Source organism: Lacerta agilis, chromosome 10, assembly GCF_009819535.1.
Source record: "Lacerta agilis isolate rLacAgi1 chromosome 10, rLacAgi1.pri, whole genome shotgun sequence".
Lineage (NCBI taxonomy): Eukaryota > Metazoa > Chordata > Lepidosauria > Squamata > Lacertidae > Lacerta > Lacerta agilis.
The window spans coordinates 26,277,996-26,297,232 of record NC_046321.1 but is presented as its reverse complement, the minus strand read 5'-3'; the positions used below and the strand labels follow the sequence as shown (position 1 = coordinate 26,297,232).

The 19,237-nt window shown below is 45.3% G+C and overlaps 1 protein-coding gene across 1 annotated transcript; it reads right to left on the bottom strand.

The window, feature by feature from the left end:
• Positions 1 to 752: 752 nt before the first annotated feature.
• Positions 753 to 17,333, bottom strand: CSF2RB (colony stimulating factor 2 receptor subunit beta). The gene is made up of 12 exons (XM_033163200.1): positions 17,135 to 17,333; positions 14,008 to 14,174; positions 10,983 to 11,140; positions 10,192 to 10,372; positions 8,858 to 8,987; positions 8,600 to 8,760; positions 7,022 to 7,164; positions 6,771 to 6,933; positions 6,097 to 6,187; positions 4,398 to 4,467; positions 3,438 to 3,517; positions 753 to 2,111 (listed from the first exon to the last, which is right to left on the bottom strand). The coding sequence occupies exons 1-12, from the start codon at positions 17,248 to 17,250 to the stop codon at positions 1,034 to 1,036; spliced, it is 2,538 nt and encodes an 845-aa protein (XP_033019091.1). The 5' UTR covers positions 17,251 to 17,333; the 3' UTR covers positions 753 to 1,033.
• Between the last annotated feature and the right edge of the window lie 1,904 nt (positions 17,334 to 19,237).

Sequence of the window (19,237 nt, the reverse complement as noted above, 5' to 3'; positions counted from 1 at the left end):
TTGCTTAATGTGCTTAACTATGGCAGGCACATGACCTTCTTTTCAAATTGTAATCTGTTTTGAAAAATATTACAAGCAAATATAGATTATTATTATTTTTTGTTTCCCCCGAATGTTCACTTAAATATGATTAATTAGTGATCATTTAATCACTTAAAAGCATAATCACATATTGCATCATTTAATAGCTGATATAGCTGGGTAAGTAAATGTTTGGTTTAATGTTTATCTAAGCATTCCATGGTTAATATGGCATCATATATATATATATATATATATATATATATATATATATATATATATATATATATATATTCTCTCCAAAGCATTACTTTGGAGATGATTTACATCTTCCAAATTAAAAATAATATTACAAAAAAGCATTATAGTGATGGGCAATGTATGTCTGAACATATTTAGATTTGTAAATACTTTAAAGAAAATTGAAGCCCTCAAGTGAAAGACATCCACATTTCCCCCAGAAATTTGAGAGGAAGTAATGGGATGCAACACATCTTATGGGTTTGTCCCCCAAATTAAGAAGTTTGGGGCAGAAATAATAAAAGAAACAGAAATAATAACATGATCGATCTTACCATCCTTCTGTCTGTCTATCTATCTATCTATCTGAAAATAACAAACAGAATGCTCTGCAAAAATGTGTGTATTAGGCAAAATGGCATAAAAATGTGTATACTGTATTTGGGGGGATTTGTACTAAAATGCTGGTGAATTTTCCTGAGGACATTTTAAAAATACATAAATAAATCACACGTTGATATGAAGCTGTGGAGAACTGAAGACTGGAAAAAATGAGAACTGGGGAGACACTGAAACAGACAGATTTATCCCTTTTTAGGGCAAACAAGTCTGTGTTGTGAGAGGAGGGGGGCTCTTGTCCCTGCTGCCATTCCTACAGAATCAAAGAATTGTAGAGTTGGAAGGGACCACACACAAGCACCCCCCCCTCTGCTTTTCACAATGGGAGGAAAGCTCAATACTAGTGACAAAAGGAAAGACAACAGAATGATGTTCATGCATGTGCGTGAGGCATACCCACTCTTAAGTCTTGGCACAGGGCAGGGGTGGTCTGCAGCTTGTTCCCAAAATGCTTGTCCTCACAGAGAGGCTTGGTGCCTTTCTGACTAACTTCTGATAGTTGCTGCCGTACGGATTCTGCTTGACTCTTAGAGGCTTCCGCCATGGTCTTGGAGCCAGGAAAGAAACAGTATTCACCTACCTGGCTTAATAAAACTGGGCTACTGTTGCCACCAGGGTGGAATAAAAGGAAGCCCTTGTGTTTAGGCTCATCTAGGGAGAAAGGAAGCCCTTCCTTTGGCACGGATCTTGGGGTTTGGGGCATGCTGGTGACGTAGTCACTAAATGAGTCCTGGGACACGACTGGAGCATTAGCTGGGTGCCCAGGACCTGCTTCCTTCTTCTGGACCAGCTGTGAGCTTGAGATATCATCCTTGGATGGGGTCAGTTGTGAGCCAGCTGTGGCCATCCCAGAACACAGAAGGCTTCCAGCCTTTGAGCCCAACAGAGGTGAGGGGAACAAGAAGTCCCTCTCTTTACTTAGCGATAGATCTTCTGTGGCAATGTAGTCTAAGGACTCATTTTGACCATGGTTCTTCGTGCTAGTAAGACTTTGTGACCTCAAACATTCATTTGCCTCCTTCTCCAACCTGTCACTTGCCACTCGGCTTTCTTGCCTTTGAAGAAGTTGTTGTTTCTCCTGCTCTCGGACAAGGGCAGGAGACGCTGGCGGCTCTTTCTCTTTCCCCACAGGTGGAAGCTGCTGGAAAGTACAGCAATGAGGCAGTCCCACAAATTGCGGAGCCACAGGCATCTCTTTCCTTTCCAAAGAGGCAACTTCCGAGTCCTTCTGGTTCTCAGGCGGACAGGACTCTGGTGGGAAGAGTAAGTATGGGCCATCAAAATCAAACTTCCGAGCCTTGTGGCTACAGAGTGCCTTGTCGGGCTGATCCAAAAATTGGCAGGCATTGGCCACAGGAGGTTCTGTTCCTTTCACATCCTGGAAGGCCGTGGAATGTGGTGTTGTTTTCCCTGAAGTGGAGGCTTCAAGAGGCTCTGGGTGACTAACCAGCCTGTGGCAGCAGCAGAGGAAATAAGTGAAGAATGTTAGTCAGTAAAGAGAGATCTTCCCACCCAAAAAGGTTACTCCAAGACAATACCCCTACTCAAGCATTTGCCTGAGTGTGTGTAGGCTAAATGTGGGGAGTGGGTAGGAGCACACATGCAACTCCCACCTCAGCGTCCTCCCATGCACCAACTCTGTTGAGAGGGAAGTCTGAGGAGGAATTCATCTGAAGATGCTGGGATCACGAAACCTGTCTTATGCTTCTGTTCTGCATGCAGAAGGTCCCAAGTTCAATCCCCACCTAGTGGCTGACGGGTACTATGGTGCACCGTGCGAGGACAAAATTTGGTGCACGCACACCCAGTACTTGCATTGCCTTCCTAAAAGTGGGTAAGGTGGTGCATGGCTCTGGAAGAGGCGTGAGGGCTCTGGCATGGTCCTAGAGCCCTCCTACTCCCTTCCCAAAGCTGGAAAAGTGCTAACTAGCATTTGAGAAGGAGCTGGGAGGACTCTAAGACACTGTCAGAGCCCAACACCCCCTTCCCACAGCCCAGCACTTTGCTTACTAGGCTTTGAGATGTTGCTCCCTTGGCTCAGCAGCCACCACTGCCCCCAACATCTCCAGGTAGGGCTGAGACCGTCCCCTGCCTGAAACGGAGTGGATGGGGGCTGCTTGACAATTAGTGTAGACAATACTGAACTAGATGGACCAATGGTCTGTGGCTTCTTTCTATGTGCCCACTTTCCGAGCCATTGTTGGCTTGCTAGTGAACAGGAAGCAGCTAATTAGAGCTACAGAAACCAGTACAATTCTATGCCTATCTGCTCAGAGGAAACCCCACTGAATTAAACAGAGCTTAAAGGTGATGGACCCCTGACCATTAGGTCCAGTCGCGGATGACTTTGGGGTTGTGGTGCTCATCTCGCTTTACTGGCTGAGGGAGCCGGTGTACAGCTTCCGGATCATGTGGCCAGCATGACTAAGCCGCTTCTGGCGAACCAGAGCAGCGCACAGAAATGCCGTTTACCTTTCCGCCGGAGTAGTACCTATTTATCTACTTGCACTTTGACATGCTTTCGAACTGCTAGGTTGGCAGGAGCTGGGACCGAGCAATGGGAGCTCACCCTGTCACAGGGGTTTGAACCACTGACCTTCTGATCAGCAAGCCCTAGGCTCTGTGGTTTAGACCACAGCGCCACCCGTGCAGAGCTTACTCCCAGGTAAATGCGTATGGGATTGCTGCTTTAGTGTATACATGGCCCGGAAACATACCAGCTAGTTTTCTGAGAATGCCTTGGAAAAGTAGTGTGTCCTTCCTTTAGATGTACTCACCTTTCCAACGTACAGCTGTTGACTTCCTCCCCAGAGCTCTGGCTTCTACTGTCCTCTGAGCCATTCAGCAACTCTAGTCTCTGAAAGGACACAAGGACACAAGGGCAGTGTGAGGAAAGAGCTGGAACGAAAGTGCCACTGTGCATGGTTCAAGTTAAACACAGGGTGTTTGTGGGTGAGACCATGTCCCAAGTGCTTTAGTGATACAGGGCATCTGCATATTCCTGCTTTCTCATGGGCACCTGTGTGCTGGCTTAGTGCCCATACGCAGCTGGTCTCATCTTCATTCAGATCCTACCTTGCATATCAGTTAGGTGGATCAATGGTTTGACTCTAATAGAAGGGAATTTCATATGTTTCACATTTCCAGACTGTTCCAGTGCAGATCTTGGCTCAAAAAAGTATCAAAATACCATTGCTTTTTCAAAACAACATGTACACCATACATTGAAAGCACTTTTATATCACTTTAACAGTCATGGTTTTCCCCAAAGGCTCCTGGGAACTGTCGTTAGTTCAGGTTGCTGGGAATTATAGCTCTGAGAGATTTCTCCTAAGAATTCTAAGCACCCTTACCAAACTAGAGTTCCCAAAATTCTTTGAGGTAAGCCATGGCTGTTTAAAGTAGTATAAGAGTGTTTTAAATGCATGGTTTTGAAAATATGGATTTAAATGCAGTTTTCCATGTGGATTTTTTTTTTATGTGGAAATGGAATGAAACAGACTTGGGGTGAATCAGTTAGAAGTGACATGGACCTGAAATTGGTTGCCCACATGGGAGAACCTTAATGTCCTTGGATCTTGACCAAGGCCAAACACACAGTGCTGAAGTATCTCAGGGAAGATGGTTTGATACAAAAAAAGTATCAGAAGGAATGCCTTCAGACAAAGAAGCCCAGTACACTTTTTCAAGGCAGAAGCAGAGGATGCTGATTCCAGTCCAAAGGAAATCTCTCTCACCGGGAAAAGGTTTGGGAGAAGAAGCGCCTTGGGAGGGTGTGGGATGGCTTCCTTCCAATTCTTGCTCTTCCTGTAATGAAGACATTAAAGCAACGTCAGTCAGACCAAGAAGAGTTTCCATTTGCTCTCTGTGGTCGGCAAACAACAGTCCATCTATACTTCAACAAATGCCGCATGAAACAGCTTCTGAATGGAAGTTGCTCAATGTGGCACCCATAAGATTGTTCACTGCTTGAACCAGCACTGCCACATTAGAAGGATCTCCACATCACTGCTGTTGCCACCCAAAGTGTTTTCCACATGCTGTTTCAACCACGGTGATGCATGGTCTTTATTCCAGATGTTGAGAGGATGTCTAAAATAATAGATGACATCTGGTTGCTGCCAGCTAAGCAGTGGTGGAGCTTCAAGCTCTGGCACTGGAGGGGGGGGGGTAGAGAACAGGCAGGGGCGGGGCTGGCACGCATCTTGGGGGCATGGCACCCAGCGCAGGCAGGGAGCAGCCGCGATGGCACCCCACCGGGATCGCGCTGCCAGGGGCGGTGCACTCCCCCCACACTCCTCTTTCTCCGCCAGTGCAGCTAAGCAACCAGGCAAATCTGGCAGTGCTGAGAGCATGGGGTCAGCAGATTCTCAGTCATTTAAAGCCTCCATTTCACCTGGCAGCAGCAGAATGAGAGATAAGACTGCCAGGACCTCTCAGTTGGCTTGGGTTGGAGACCAAGTCAATTTGGCTCCCCCCGCCACAACTGTTTCCATTCAAGCTACTCATTATGCACATTAGATGTGGGCTGAAATTTGGCTGAACATTCTTCAACAGGAGACTGAAATTGTCCACAATACTACATTCGGGGGGGGGGGCATAAGAAAATTCTCAGAAAACCCTAATTTTCTTCAGGTCAGCTGACTTCCCCATTCCAAATTTTGCATCCTGGAAATAGGAGAGAGAATTTTGGGCACAATTTGCAGGTCCACTTTTAATTTTGTTTCATGCTATTTTAATATTGTCGAAAGAAACAGGGGGCTTGGCCTCTGCACTTTTTAGTTCTTGTCTCTCAGCTCACTGCTTCCTTCAAACTGTGGAATTAACAGAAGAGAAATTTATCAGAAATGTTCTGAATGTTTCTTTTGCAGCCTTCTCCAAAACTGTTGGAGAATTCCACCCTAGCCAGAGAGTATATCACTTTTAGAACTGACACCCGAGTTTGCTTGTTTTCCTCTTCCCTCCTCACCCCTTATTCCTTTTGTGTCATGCCTTTGGATTTTATGCTTGTGGGCAGGAACCACAATGTTTGTAATCTGCACACAGCACAGAATAAACTCTATGCACTTTGTGCATGACAAATAATTATAGCACTGCCATGACACTATGCCACCCAGCATATCCTGCATGCATATACATATTTCAGATGCAAAAGGGTGGAGAACACTCCTCTTTGTGGATGTTAACAAATTGTGAGCTGTCCATGTGCAATGCATCACCAGTGCAAATGTATGTTCTGGAATATTTATAGAGATGTGGTTAAAAAAACAATACCCAGTCCACATAACGAACAGCTGTATGCTATGGACTGTTCACTATAGGGCAACAGGCACCACTTGAGAGCTGTGCAACCCCTTGCAGTCAGTTCCCACCCTCCCCTCCACTATTGTGTGCCAATGTATCCAGATAACCAACCCATTTGCAACACATGCTTACCTGAGAAAATAACTATGGCAGAAGCACATGCCCGCCATCATCACAATGACCGAGATTGCTGCAATCAGTATAATGCTCCAAGGAGGCACAACTGAAACCAAACAGAAGATTGCAACATCATCAGAATGCTGAGAGATCAACTGAAAGGAAAGTTAAAGCAAATTGCACTTCAAATTTGAAAACTGACTTTGAAGCAGCATTGCCTTTGTTTCAAGTGTTGTTAAGAAGTCACACCCAGGGAAAAACATTAGATGTATGCCAAGCAGACTTCCGGACTGGACTACTGTAATGTGCCCTCAGCACCAGTGGCAAAGCATATGCCCGCACTGCCTAGGGTGGGGTGCGCTCCCGAGGGGGGCGTGGTGTGGAGGGTGCCCTCCCACACGCCACAGTTCAGGGTAGGAGAGATGCGGGGAAGCTGCTGCTTGCTTTTCTCCTGCTCTCCGCAGGAGCTTATGCCACCAGGCACGAGATGTGCTGCCCACTCACCTGCCATTTTGTCATGACACCCAGGGCAGACCGCACCCTCAGCACCCCCCTTCCTATGCCTCTGCTCAGCATGTCCATATCAACCCTTCAGCATATCACCATCTGAAGACAGCAATTAGAACCTTTCCCCCTAGAGAAGAAAGGTGGACTAGAGCCCTTGTTTGAAAACTCCATTTCTGGCTTACCCTTGTGTGTTCTCCAGTCAATTTCCTTGCTCCATTCACTCCATGGACCATCATATGAGTAACCACGGACTTTTGCCCGCACCTTTGCTGTGTAACTTGTGTCCTGTTCCAGCAACTCTGAGGGGAAGGTGAACCATTTGTCGTCACTGTTGCCCAAATGGTCCTGAGAAGAGAAAAGAGGAGAAAAACGAGGGAGGAGCTAACACTTTGCTTTTCTCAAATTATTGGGGAGCCATTTATTTACTGCTCACCTCTGAAAGCTTTCCGGTTTTCCAGTATGAGATTTGATATGTCTCTGGAATTCGCAGAGTTGAATTCCTAACTTCCCATTTGAGGCTGTACTCCTTGTTGTCCTGGGTTGACACAGACAGCTTGAAAGGTGGGGCTGCCTTGACTGGGGAAAAAAGGATGCATCAAGAACAGAAACCTATCTCTTGTTAACCTGTTAAAGAGTATTTGCGAGGGTAAGGTCAGAGTGAGCCCAAGCAAAGCAGGAGTGTACCCCCAGGAGTCCCTAGGACTTCACTGAGGGTTTAGGATGCATAGCCAGCTCCCTGGGAGAAGTGCCAACACCAAAAGTATCATCAGAGTCTCAGATTGATGTGCTTCTTTCCTTATGGAGTGTCTCTTGAATTGTGCTACCCCAAGTGGCTGCTAATTCGTTTTATGGCATTGTTGCGTGGACAGGCGGAGTCCCCCAAACCCCAGGCAACTCCTGAGTGTAATAATGACACAAGACAACGTGCTATGGGATTAAAATTGGCCACAACTTTATTAAGATTCAGATGTAGGGAGACCTTGGCTCAGGCATTGGGCGTTTATCCTTCCCAGCCCCCAGCCGGGGATCTGGGAAACTTCAGGGTTATCCAGAATGTGTGGGGATTGGGCTGGCTCTGGAGAACATATGTTCAAGCAGAGAGCCCGCCCCCCATTCACCGTCACTGGAGGGGGAGAGCAATGACAACCTCTCGGCGTATGGTCAATGCCTCCCCCCTAGACCCCTTTAACGGGGAACCCTGGTATCGCCGCTGCATTGGGGGCATGGGGTCACCGCCCCATGCCCCCCCCATTTAGGAAGATGACTAAAGGATTCCGCCCAAGGCCTGAAACTGCCAAAGTTGTGACATTTTGCTACGGGAAAGGTGAAACCTGCCAATGCAGGGAAATTCCTTTCTGGCCCTTCAACAGCGGCCTTGACATAGCAGCACCTGCGTACCTGTGGAGAAGAGGTTAACCTGCAAAATTAAGAGTTAATTGAGGGAGTGGAGGGTGGGAGAAGCTCTGGAGCCTGACTGCCGTTTCCCAGGTAAGCTACGCTTTCTATTGTGTGGGCTGGGTGGTCCTTCCCCTTACCTGGCCAATCCCCCTGGCAACGCTTCCCCCAGGCGGGATTGGGCACTGGCTGAGGTAGGCGGAGACCACAGGTATCTAGCCTGGGGAAGGCGACGCCAGCCCAAACTGGCAGGAGCCGCTGTGGGATCCAAGGGGGCTGCGCGCAACCACACAAAAGCCGCTCCCCTTTTAATGTGGGGAACGGTCATTCCCTCCATGATGGGACAAGGGTCTTCCATTCAGCTATGGACCAGATTCAGACTTTTCCAGCTTCCACAAGGTTGTTGCACCTTTTCCCTTCAGAGTCTTGGCCCTCACTTGGTCTGCCTGTAAGAGGCACTGGCACTGGGTTTGGCCACGTGACTTATTCTCACATTTGCTTCTTCATGACTGCATACAGGTGACATTGCTCAGGTAAGTCACAAAGTAAAGCAAAGTTACAGGAGCCCACATGTGTCCCATAGAATTAAGCTTCGTGGACTCTAAAGGGGCCTTACTGTGTTTTGCTGCCTCCATCACTTTCTCTTCCTCTTTTGGCTGCACAGTCACAATATATTGGCTTATCTTCTTGGGGTTGGTGACATTGATCTCACAGCTTTGCAGGACATATCGGGTGGAAGGCAATTCCATTTGAAGGACTGGAGAGCATTCCTTCTCTCTAGGAACAAGGAAGATACAACAAGAGGAAGTTAAGTTGTTGTTTTTTTAAGACAAGAATATTTGGAGGTATTTTTGCTTCATACAGAAAATCTCACCCTGTTTCTGGGCTGGCTTTGTAGAAGAGTGTGAATGAGACTGAACTGGTGACCTCTTGACGCACCTCCCAGCTGCAATTTAGCTGATCAATGCCATTAAATAGACATTGGAGGTTCTTGGGCTGCGCTTCTGCATCATCTAATGGGAGAAACCAGAAAGAATAAGCCCTGTCTAGGGTCATGCAGAGCTTGGCAAAAGCTAACACAGGGAAGGAACATTGTGGAGGGATTTGGTAAGAAGTGCAACAAGAAATGAAAAAGAGGATCCATTAAATATCAGGCTTCTCAAAGAAGACCAACGAAACTATATAACACAAAACACTTCGTTGATCAAGACAGAAATAGGGATTGTCCTGCAGAGAAGACACCAGTGCAAATTAACTCTCATTAGTGTTGTGGAAACCACCAATGAGTAGATCAGAAATGGGGAGCCTGGGTCCTCCAAATATTGCTAGACTAGACCCAGACATCAAGGCCAAAGGTCAGGGAGCATCCAATGAATTAATTCCAAAGGAAACAGAAACTATGTACACATTGCATCCCTGGAGTCCTCACCAATTGTTGAATTAAGGTGCATGGAACAATAAGATGGGAAGTGGGTTAGTAAATGTGAGGGAAGCCTTGTATGCAATAGTCTATCTTTGTTATTTAGAATGAGGACACCTGAAGGTACCATCACCTCCTGGTCCAATACTGGATGTCATGGACAAGGCAGATAAGAGTTTACAGCTACTGACATGCTCCAAGAAAGGTTGAGAGCAGACTGAGTCATTATAAGCATCTTCTGGAGACTTATGATCTTCTGGTTCAGGTGTCTCCTGATCTCCAGCGGCAGACTCAGAGTTCTGCACTTGGTCAGACTCCTTAGCTGTAGACTTTGTAGCCCATGACCTGAGTCTTGATTGCTGCTGGACTCTGGGGTCATGACAGGTACAGGTTAACTCCAACAGACGTCCCATCATGTTTTCAGGTGAACCACCAGCATCATGGAGTTCTTTCCAAGAGTGATCGAAATGTCTGGGTGTGTCTCAAATCTTAGCTTCATCTCAGTGCAAAACTTGAAGCTTCTTCACAAGCTGCTTAATGGCATCACAAACACAAAGCTGATGGTGGGCACCAAGTTGGGAAAGGCTGCCCAACACCATGGGTGCCTACAGAAGAACAGCGGTGAGACATGCATGTGCAAGAGCATCCAGAGTATTTGAGCAACCGAGTGCAACTCACCCAGAACTAATCTTCCAGCATAAATCTTATCCAACTGGCATGCAGCTCTTCCAGCAGCTTAGAACATACACCCATGCCCACAAGGAAGAACCATCTCTTTGCAGTATTACCTCTCCATGTTTTCGGTGTCTCCCAATAGACTTCATGGCTCCATTTACTGTAACGGCCAACAAGACTACCGCCTTGTCTTGGTTTGCTTCGAACACGAGCAACGTAGGGGCTCCCAGGCACAAGGTCATCGTGGAGGAAAAGGCACCTGGAGGTGTTTGGCATCAAGACAGAGGTGGAATCCTAGCAAGGGAGAGAGAGAGATTTGCATAGAGGGGGGGAAAGAAAGATAAATACATTTCCATAGTCGAGCGGGGGGGGCGGCTGCGCCATATATCATATACCGGTACTCTATACACTCCAGTCACCTGTTCTCACAGGGGCCAACTTTGGGGCCTATAGGAAGCCAAAAGTGGGAGCTGATCACAGCAGCACTCCCAATGCTTGTTCTCTCCAGCAACTGGTATTCAGAGGTCTATCACCTCTGATACTGGAGAGAGTACAGAGACATCATGCCTAGCAGCTACTAATAGCTTTATCCTCTTTGAAATTGTTTAAACCCATTTTAAGGCCACCCTAGTTGGTGGTCATTATATCTTGGGGTAGTGAATTCTTTAGTGCTACCTTCTCTACTCCATTTAAAACTCTTAAATTTTGGAAAATCAGTCAGCACTTCTACAAATGGTATCGAATACACTTCTTGTGTAGAATAATATTTTGTGGTTGCTTTTTTCTGAAATAATAATAATGACGACAACAACAACAACAACAACAACAACAACAACAAGTTGTTCACTGCATGACTAAGTGCAGACAGAAATGTTGACATGACTCTCAAAATGGTCATACATACCTCCCAGAGTTCCCAGCGCCTTTTGTAGGTCACTTCAAAGTCCAGGGCTCCATCCAGCCAATGTCTTTTATTTGTTCCACCCCCTGCTTCCCAAGCCAATAGGTAGTCACCATCCTTTGTGACAACAACATCTCGAACCTGGGGTGGAGGAGGTCGTACTGGAAGAGTGAACAAAGAAAAACACAGGTTAACCTTTGCTCAGGTGGAAAGATACAGATCTGCCTATGGTACCTGCTTGGTACCTGACAGAGTGCCTCCTCTTGTATCTACCTTCTGCTAACTGTATCTAAGAATGTCTTTCTCTGTGCATTCCCTCAATCTGAAGTTCAGAGGGGGCCTTTTTTGTGGTGGCCCTCTGGCTATGGAACGCTCCCCATTGGGAAAGCCACTTACCATCCATATTGTTATTCTTTCAGTGTCAAGCTACAAACCTTTCATTCTCCCCAAGTCTTTTAAGACCACCTAATTTTATTCCCTGTCTTCTGCTTGACTCTCGGAGTTTTAAGATTTACTGTGCAATTGTCCTACAAGCATTGTACAGGTATTTTAAACTGATCTGTACAATGCTTAGATAAGTTGCTTTACAAAGCATCTAACAAAGTATAACAAATAAATCTCCATTTCTTGCACCTTGGACCTATCCACTCTTAACTGGAACAGGAGGCAATTGGTTTCAGTGGAATTCCCCACCCAGGAGGTGTGCTTAAGATTGCAGCTTGTGGATCAATTCAAGAAAGCAATAAAGATGGTTTAATTGACATTCAGTCAAGGCCCAAGGTCTATTGATCTGATATCTTCACCAACGAAACACAGATTGTGTCAGCTTTAGAAGTCTAACTTAATATTTCAAATATTTTTACATTACAAAGAGATGACAATGTGAAACTGCTAAATTGCAATAAATTGAGAGGTTCAATGCTATCTCCTGTGGAATGAATGAAGACATAGAAGTTCTAGCACATTATGTGCATTAATTGGTTTCCTAATGTCAGGGTGTCTCAGTTATCAACAACTTTGCAACTCCCATGCAGCCTTGGAATTCCTACTGCTAATCTCAAACTCTTGAACTTTGGTCCTTGCTCTTGGACTGGACTGATTGTTGCTAATCCTTTCCCTTGTAATAGCACCTGGCCTGGATTCTGCTCTTTCCAAGCCACTGAGTTTGTGCCTAAGTGGACCTGTTATTGGTTTGGGGAGGGAGGTTGGCACATGCTGTAGATGAACCTGAATGCCCTCTGCTGCATTTTCCTGAACCAAATGATTTCCTGAAAGTGACTCCACTTGCTTCAGAGGTTGCCAACGTGGTGCCTGCCAGGTGTTGTTGAACTCCAAGTCTCATCAGCCTCAGCCAGCATAGCCAATGGCTAGGGATGATGGGAGTTGGAGTCTAACATCTGGATGGCACTACATTGGCTACCTGTGGACTAGATGGGACACAGCTTGTTCTGACCCCTCTAGACCCCACCCTAACCTTTCCACGTCACCATCAGTGGCTGCCCTAGACCACCAAGATTAAGCCCACTGCCGCATCCTCCATATGAGATTTGGCACGCTGCAGAACAGGATATTCAGGGGAAGACTGATATCAACTTCTAGGAGCATGAATCTCTACTGAACATCTCCAAAACAGTGTGAGGGGATGAGTTAGAGGGAAGAAGTGGATTCTTAACAACTGAGAGAAAAGAATTCAGGGTTAGAAGAATCAGAAGGATGGAAATATTTAAGCTCCCCTTTCTTGCTGGCTGAGGCTGATGGGAGTTGGAGTCCAATAACATCCTTGCCACTAAAGGTTCTCCATCCCTGATTTCAATGTTCATCACAGACTCAGAATGCCATATCTTCATCAAATATCTACTTGGGCTCTCAGCACATTCAGATTTAAAATGAGCCCCCCCCCAAAAAAAAATCTATTTTTGTTTCACCCTGATGGTGATGTGGAAAGGTTACGGTGGGGGCTAGAGGAGTTACCATACATTAACCTAGACCAGGCATGTCCAAAGTCTGGCCCAGGGGCTGCATCACTCATTGGGTCAACCAATCTGGTCGGCCGGGGGTGTGTGTGGCTAAATAAATAAATAAATACCCGGTACTACAGTACATGTGTAGCCTGCCCAGGCCTGCCCAATTGGTCTAAATCAGGTACTGTATAAATATATTTGGAAACAACAAGTATACCCGGTGTTATGTTCCTGTTCATATGTTGTGAACTTAAAAGTTGACAGACAACCTTTATTACTGTGTAATGTGCTTTACAATGTTCCTGACATATATTTCAGCTTTCTGGATTTATTTTTCATCTGGCCTTCAGATATGAAAGGCAGAGTGATTTAACACTTGTATGGATTTGTCATCCACATGGCGAAATGAAAAATATGCCATTTGCAATAAACTTTTCATAAAATCGTTGCATAAAATTTGCATTTAATTTTAATGATTCTAAGAACGTCAGGCAAAATGGTTGGGCTTCGCGCATGTTCACTTCATCAAATCATGCCTCAGCTCTCATGCTATCTGTTGTTGTTGCTGCATGTTGTAGTCTCCATCATCTGGGGCAACAGGTTGACAGCCCAGGAAAGGAGATGCCAATAATAATGGAGAGCTTGTTTCTTTGAAGTTTGACCACAGTCACTGTTCTCTTCTATGTCCTCAACACCTAAGTGTAAATGTAAGTTAAACCCAACAATTTCTGTGGGGAGCAATTCTAAAAAAAGCTCAACAAATGTTATTGTAATGTTATTTCCCACTCCCACCTTTCTTCCATGGGATTTAAGGCTGATACACAGAGCTCTTGGGTGGTCTCCCAAGAGGCACAGATCTATTTAGTTTCAGCAAGGTTACTTCACCCTGCGCTTTTCAGTGGATACCGTAATGTTTGATGTTTTATCATGTTTTTAATATTCTGTTGGGAGCTGCCCAGAGTGGGCAGATGGGCGGGGTATAAATAAATTGTTGTTGTTGTTGTTGTTGTTGTTAGACAAATTGCATGAGTCCACCTTTCCCATTTCTGGGAGACGTGAGTACATACCATTATTAAAGAGGCTGACATTCACCCGGACTTTCAGTTCCTGATCTGGTTTGAAAATGAAGATATTATTCAACCAGACATTGAAAATTGTCTGGTTTTTGTGGCAGCTCCAATGTATCTGTGAGTCTTCTTCTTTGGAATGACATGTCATCTGTGTGAGGTTATTCCTATAAGCACCAGAAAGCCTCATTTTATTTACTGGTAACAGCAAATTTGTTAATTCTACAAGCATTCATTCACAACCCAGAGTCCCAGAGAATGAGTCTGATGAAACACAATGCTTGTTACAACTCTATAAAAAAGATGGGCCATGTAAGCTAACAGGATTGAGGGGGGGAATCTTGGGACTATAGACATCCTGCCGCAATGTTTCAAACATAGAAAAGGCACTTCCTCCTGCCAAGAGCAGGGTTCGTTTATGATAGTCACAGCCATGCCCCATTCTAAGGTAATACAACCTTGTAAGATATACAACAATCTTATAATATAATAATAATAATAATAATAATAATAATAATAATAATAATAATGGATGCATTATAATGATCAAAGCAGATCTCCATGTGCTGTGCTGCCTTTCAGCTAGATCTACAAATGATTTGGAGTGTTCCAATATCTTATTTCAGAGACACTTAAGTTTTGTTCTGCTTGAAGTTCCATTGTGTGTAACAAAACTTGCACACCTTTCCCTTGAAACTAAGGGCTCATGTGCTTTTCATGTTTCTACATGCTTGACTTTTGAACACACAGAGCTACTACTCGCCTTCTCCAGAGTGACCTTAGGAGCACAAAGGACAAGAAGACATCTTCTCAGTGACTAAAAACTTCCCCTTTCATGCTGATAGGGTGGCTCTAGGACCCTGAAGACAAGGAGCTTTCAAGGCCCCTGCTGCAGAAATAGTAATGGTTCTTCAAACCCCTGTGACTCCTCTGCTCCTGTCCTTAATTAACATGGGGCACAATTCTCTGCTTCTGAGATCTGGCTAGAAAAAAATATTGTTTAGCTGGAAAAGTTTGGTAAGAGAGTACATTGAAGGCACGTGCCCAAGGAGTTCAAGGTGGCATGCATTGCTCTCATCACCTCCCTGTTTTATCCTCCCAGTCATCTTGAGAGGTAGGCTAGGCTGAGCAACAACGACTGGAACCAAGGCCACTCAGCATGGAGGTAGCCAGGGGGTGCAGGAGAGCAGCTGCCCCCTCCAAATCAAGTAAATAAAAAATAATATATAACTAACTGACCAATTGCATCACAGATAACTCGGTTCTGCCCCTACAGCATAAAGCCTGCCCCCCTAAAATAAATCCTGCCTACGCCCATGCCACTCAGTGAGCTTTGTGGGTGAGTGGGGATTTGAGCTCTGGTCTCCCAGGTCCCAAGGGATGTGGGTGGCGCTGTGGTCTAAACCACAGAGCCTAGGGCTTGTTGATCAAAAGGTTGGTGGTTCGAATCCCCACGACATGGTGAGCTCCCGTTGCTCGGTCCCAGCTCCTGCCAACCTAGCAATTCGAACGTGCGCCCAAAGTGCAAGTAGATTAATAGGTACCGCTACAGCGGGGAGGTAAACAGTGTTTCCATGCCCTGCTCTGGTTTCAGTGTTTTGTTGCGCCAGAAGCGGTTTAGTCATGTTGGCCACATGACCCGGAAAAACTGTCTGCGGACAAACACTGGCTCCCTCAGCCTGTAAAGCGAGATGAGTGCCACAACCCCAGAGTTGTTCACAACTGGACTTAACTGTCAGGGGTCCCTTTACCTTTACCTTTACTCCCAGGTCCCAGTCCTTTACTCTAACCACTACACCACACTGACTGTCATCTACATGTCTCTATATCCTGCTGGCCTCCACCTCTTCTTACTCTTAACAACCACTCCTTCCTCCCCGCCCCCCCTTGTCAGACTAAGTTAAGGTTCAGTTCCTCTTTCAAAGGAACACAGAAGAGGAAGATGGAAAATGGAAAGAAACATCACCACTTCATCTTATGGAGAAATGCCCCCCACGCCTAACCAAACTGTTCCCTTGTTATTTTTTCCTCTCCCATAAAGGGACCATAGCCCTTTTCCACATGTTACAAAGAATGTGCAGAGGGGAGCATGATTGCATGTGTTGCCCCTCCTCTTGGTCTCAGCATGTTCATTAAAAGGCATGTTCATTAAACGGACAATTTGTTTAATGAGGTGCAGGGCAGGAGACTGTGGCAAGGAGGAGGCGCTCTTTCTCTGAGGGCAACCTGAGGGGTGGGTGAATCTATTTCTGGTCCATGCCATTTTCACATGCATTTACCCATTGGTCTACCCCATCCCAATTCTGCATTCATCCACACCTCCCTCCCTCCCTCCCTTCCTTGAAGAATATGTATTGAATTACACATTTTAAAATGTATTTTGGAATCCTGCAGTTGGAAGAAGACTCAAGGAGTCAAGTCCACCTGCCAGCTGATGCAGGGAATCTGCTGCTACACAGCATCCAGCCAGCCACTCCTTTAGAACTTGTAAGGAAGGAGAACACACTACCTTCCAAGTCAGCCTGTTCCACTGTGGGCACCACAAGGAAATCCCTTCCCAAAGTTTAGTTTCAGCCCCCCTTTCTTGCAATTTGAACCAATTAGTTTGGATTTATCTAAAATACTCATTTTGAAACCTTTCTTTCTTTCTTTCTTTCTTTCTTTCTTTCTCTCTTTCTCTCTTTCTCTCTTTCTCTCTTTCTCTCTCTTTCTCTCTCTCAAAATATAGAATTTTTGAAAAGAGTTTTTGAGCTGAGAACTGCACAGGAGCACTTGGAAAGTGCAAACAAACAACAAAAACAACAACACTGGTTGATAACTAAGTGAATGAATCCATACATTAGTCTGGGAGGCACAGATCAGGCCTGTTCATATTGGGATTTGCAAATATCAAATTTCTCAAGCATCTCCGCCCTTAGGCCCAGCAGCCTCCAGCGTTCTCTTTTCATTATTCTGCAATGGATAAGACAGGGGCGGGTACCTGTTCCCCACCCCAGGTGCTTTTGGACCAACTCCCATCATCCCTGGCCATTGGCAGTGCTGACTGGGGCTGATGGGTGTTGGAGTACAGCAATAACTGGAGGGCTGCAGGTTCCCCATCCTCAAGTACTCGAGGTTAGGCACTTACTGATATGTGTCGCTATGAAGAAGCTTCATCTTGACAAAGTTCCTTGCATCCCGGCTTTCATTCCAGGTGCAGGCTGTGTGTGACACATAGTCACTGAAGCAGTCAAGGGTTTCCATAGGTGACTTCTCTGCAAAGGAAAGGAAAAATTCATAAGGATATAAACTGGTGTTGGGGAAGAGCCAAAGAAGCAGGGAACAAACGGTTAATGAATAATACATTCTCTAATCTCTTGGTGGTTGTTCGTGGATTTAAGGAACATAAATGTTCCTCTTAGCCTCGTAGTCTTGAGAATGGAGGGTCTTGTAGCACTTTTAAAGAACCACACAGTTATTATGGCATGAGCTTTCAGGGACCAGAGTCAATTTCATGTAAAGTATGAAGTACAATCCTAAATTCCTAAATGATGGTGGAGATGGAGAGAAGCAGGAGCAAGAACTGGCCAGCAAAATAGTTTCATTGGTGACTAGCAGGTCTTTTACTGCTGAGAACACATTGGTACGCTATTTAACACATGCCATGTGATGAAAATTCATAATATTGAGTCAAACCATGGGTAATCAACTTGGATTTCTGGATTGTTTTTATAAATCTCCCTGGTATCAGGTCACTCTGTAACTGTCCTTAAGATGATCCTCTTCGAAAACAAGAGGGGGGGAGGGAGACTCCAACATAAAACCATTAATTTTACTTTATTAGAAAATTCATTTCTTTCATCTTAGGTTTGATTCAGGACTATGGATTCTTATCATGTTGCAATGCATGTGGATTCAGAGGAATCCTTGAAGAGAACCTACACATAGCTGTCTCTGAACAGATTTTACCCTTTTTCGTGCACATTACTTTCCTGGAGTATTGCAATTTTAGAATTTGGAGAAGCATAGATTTTGAAGAATGGCTGTGTTTCAGTTTGTGTGTTGTTTCAGAAAATGTGGGTTACGTAGGTTCAACTTTAAATGTGGGCTACATTGAATTTCTGCTCCCTTCCTAATTGCAAAGTTTTCTCTCAGTTCAGTGATTTATATTTCTACTCTGTAGGAAATGTCATCCATTCCCTTGTATGGGAGAAAGAAAAGGGGCATGCTTTGAATGACATGAGGGGTCCAAGCTAAATCTCCTCATGGTGACCTCCGTGTCTCTAGATATGATTTAGGTTTTGCCTCCTCCCTCCCCTCTCTACACATAGAAGCCACCTATGTCTACTGAAATCAATTGGAGCCACTGAGTCATCTACTTTCTCAATAACCCCACCCCTTCATTTTCATAGCCTCGTCCACCCTGTTTCCATCTCCAGGTGTGACACAGTGGTTGCCAACATGGTGCTTGCAGGTGTGCATGTGCCTACAGAGGATGTGCTTTGTTTTGTGGTAACCACAATGGGTTCTCTGGCTTGCAAATGTTCCCAGAAGACCCCCCAAAGTTGGTGACCTCTGCTTAAATTTGATGTGTTGGTCAGTGGGATATTATGTAAAATCATGCAGATTCACAAAGATCCATTTTAATTCTACGGGCTTCAACTTTTACCTAGATCTCATGGAAAGGTAGACTCTCTCTCTCTCTCTCTCTCTCTCTCTCTCTCTCTCTGTGTGTGTGTGTGTGTGTGTGTGTGCTTTCTCTTTTTCTATCTGTTGGTGGGGGGTGGGAAGGGAGAAAGAATCAACTAGAGTTGATGGTGCTCACAACTTTCACTCTCAAAATTCCAAATGTTCTCAGAGGCCTCCAAAGGTTTGCGACTTTTGCACTAGGGGGTAGCAGAACACCCAGCATCAAAGGAGCATGGAAAAAGAAAATAAACTAAAGGAGAATAGAAAAAAATGAGAGGGGGAAGAGTGAGACAATGAATACAAAACTCACGCTGAGCTTCAACAACATACGAGAAGAGGCTCAAAGCCAAGGCCACCCTGCAGCATCTCATGTTCCTCTCGTCTCTGTTTATCCTTGAATAATTGTCCCGCCCCATGGGCTGAGCGCTGTCTGATGCCCGACTTCTTGGTACCTGTTCACGTTGCAGCTCTTCCTGGGTCACCTGCTGAAGGTGGGAGTAAAGGTGTAAATCAAGGGTACTTCTCTCTTCCCACCTAACTCCAAATCTGTTATGTTCAGTGA

Coding starts and splice junctions, on each gene's coding strand:
- CSF2RB (XM_033163200.1), bottom strand. CDS start 17,250: ATGGAAACCCTTGACTGCTTCAGTGACTATGTGTCACACACAGCCTGC. Junction 6,934..7,021: donor AAACCGGAAAGCTTTCAGAG/GTGAGCAGTAAA, acceptor TTCTCTTCTCAG/GACCATTTGGGCAACAGTGA. Junction 4,468..6,096: donor TGCCATAGTTATTTTCTCAG/GTAAGCATGTGT, acceptor TCTTCATTACAG/GAAGAGCAAGAATTGGAAGG.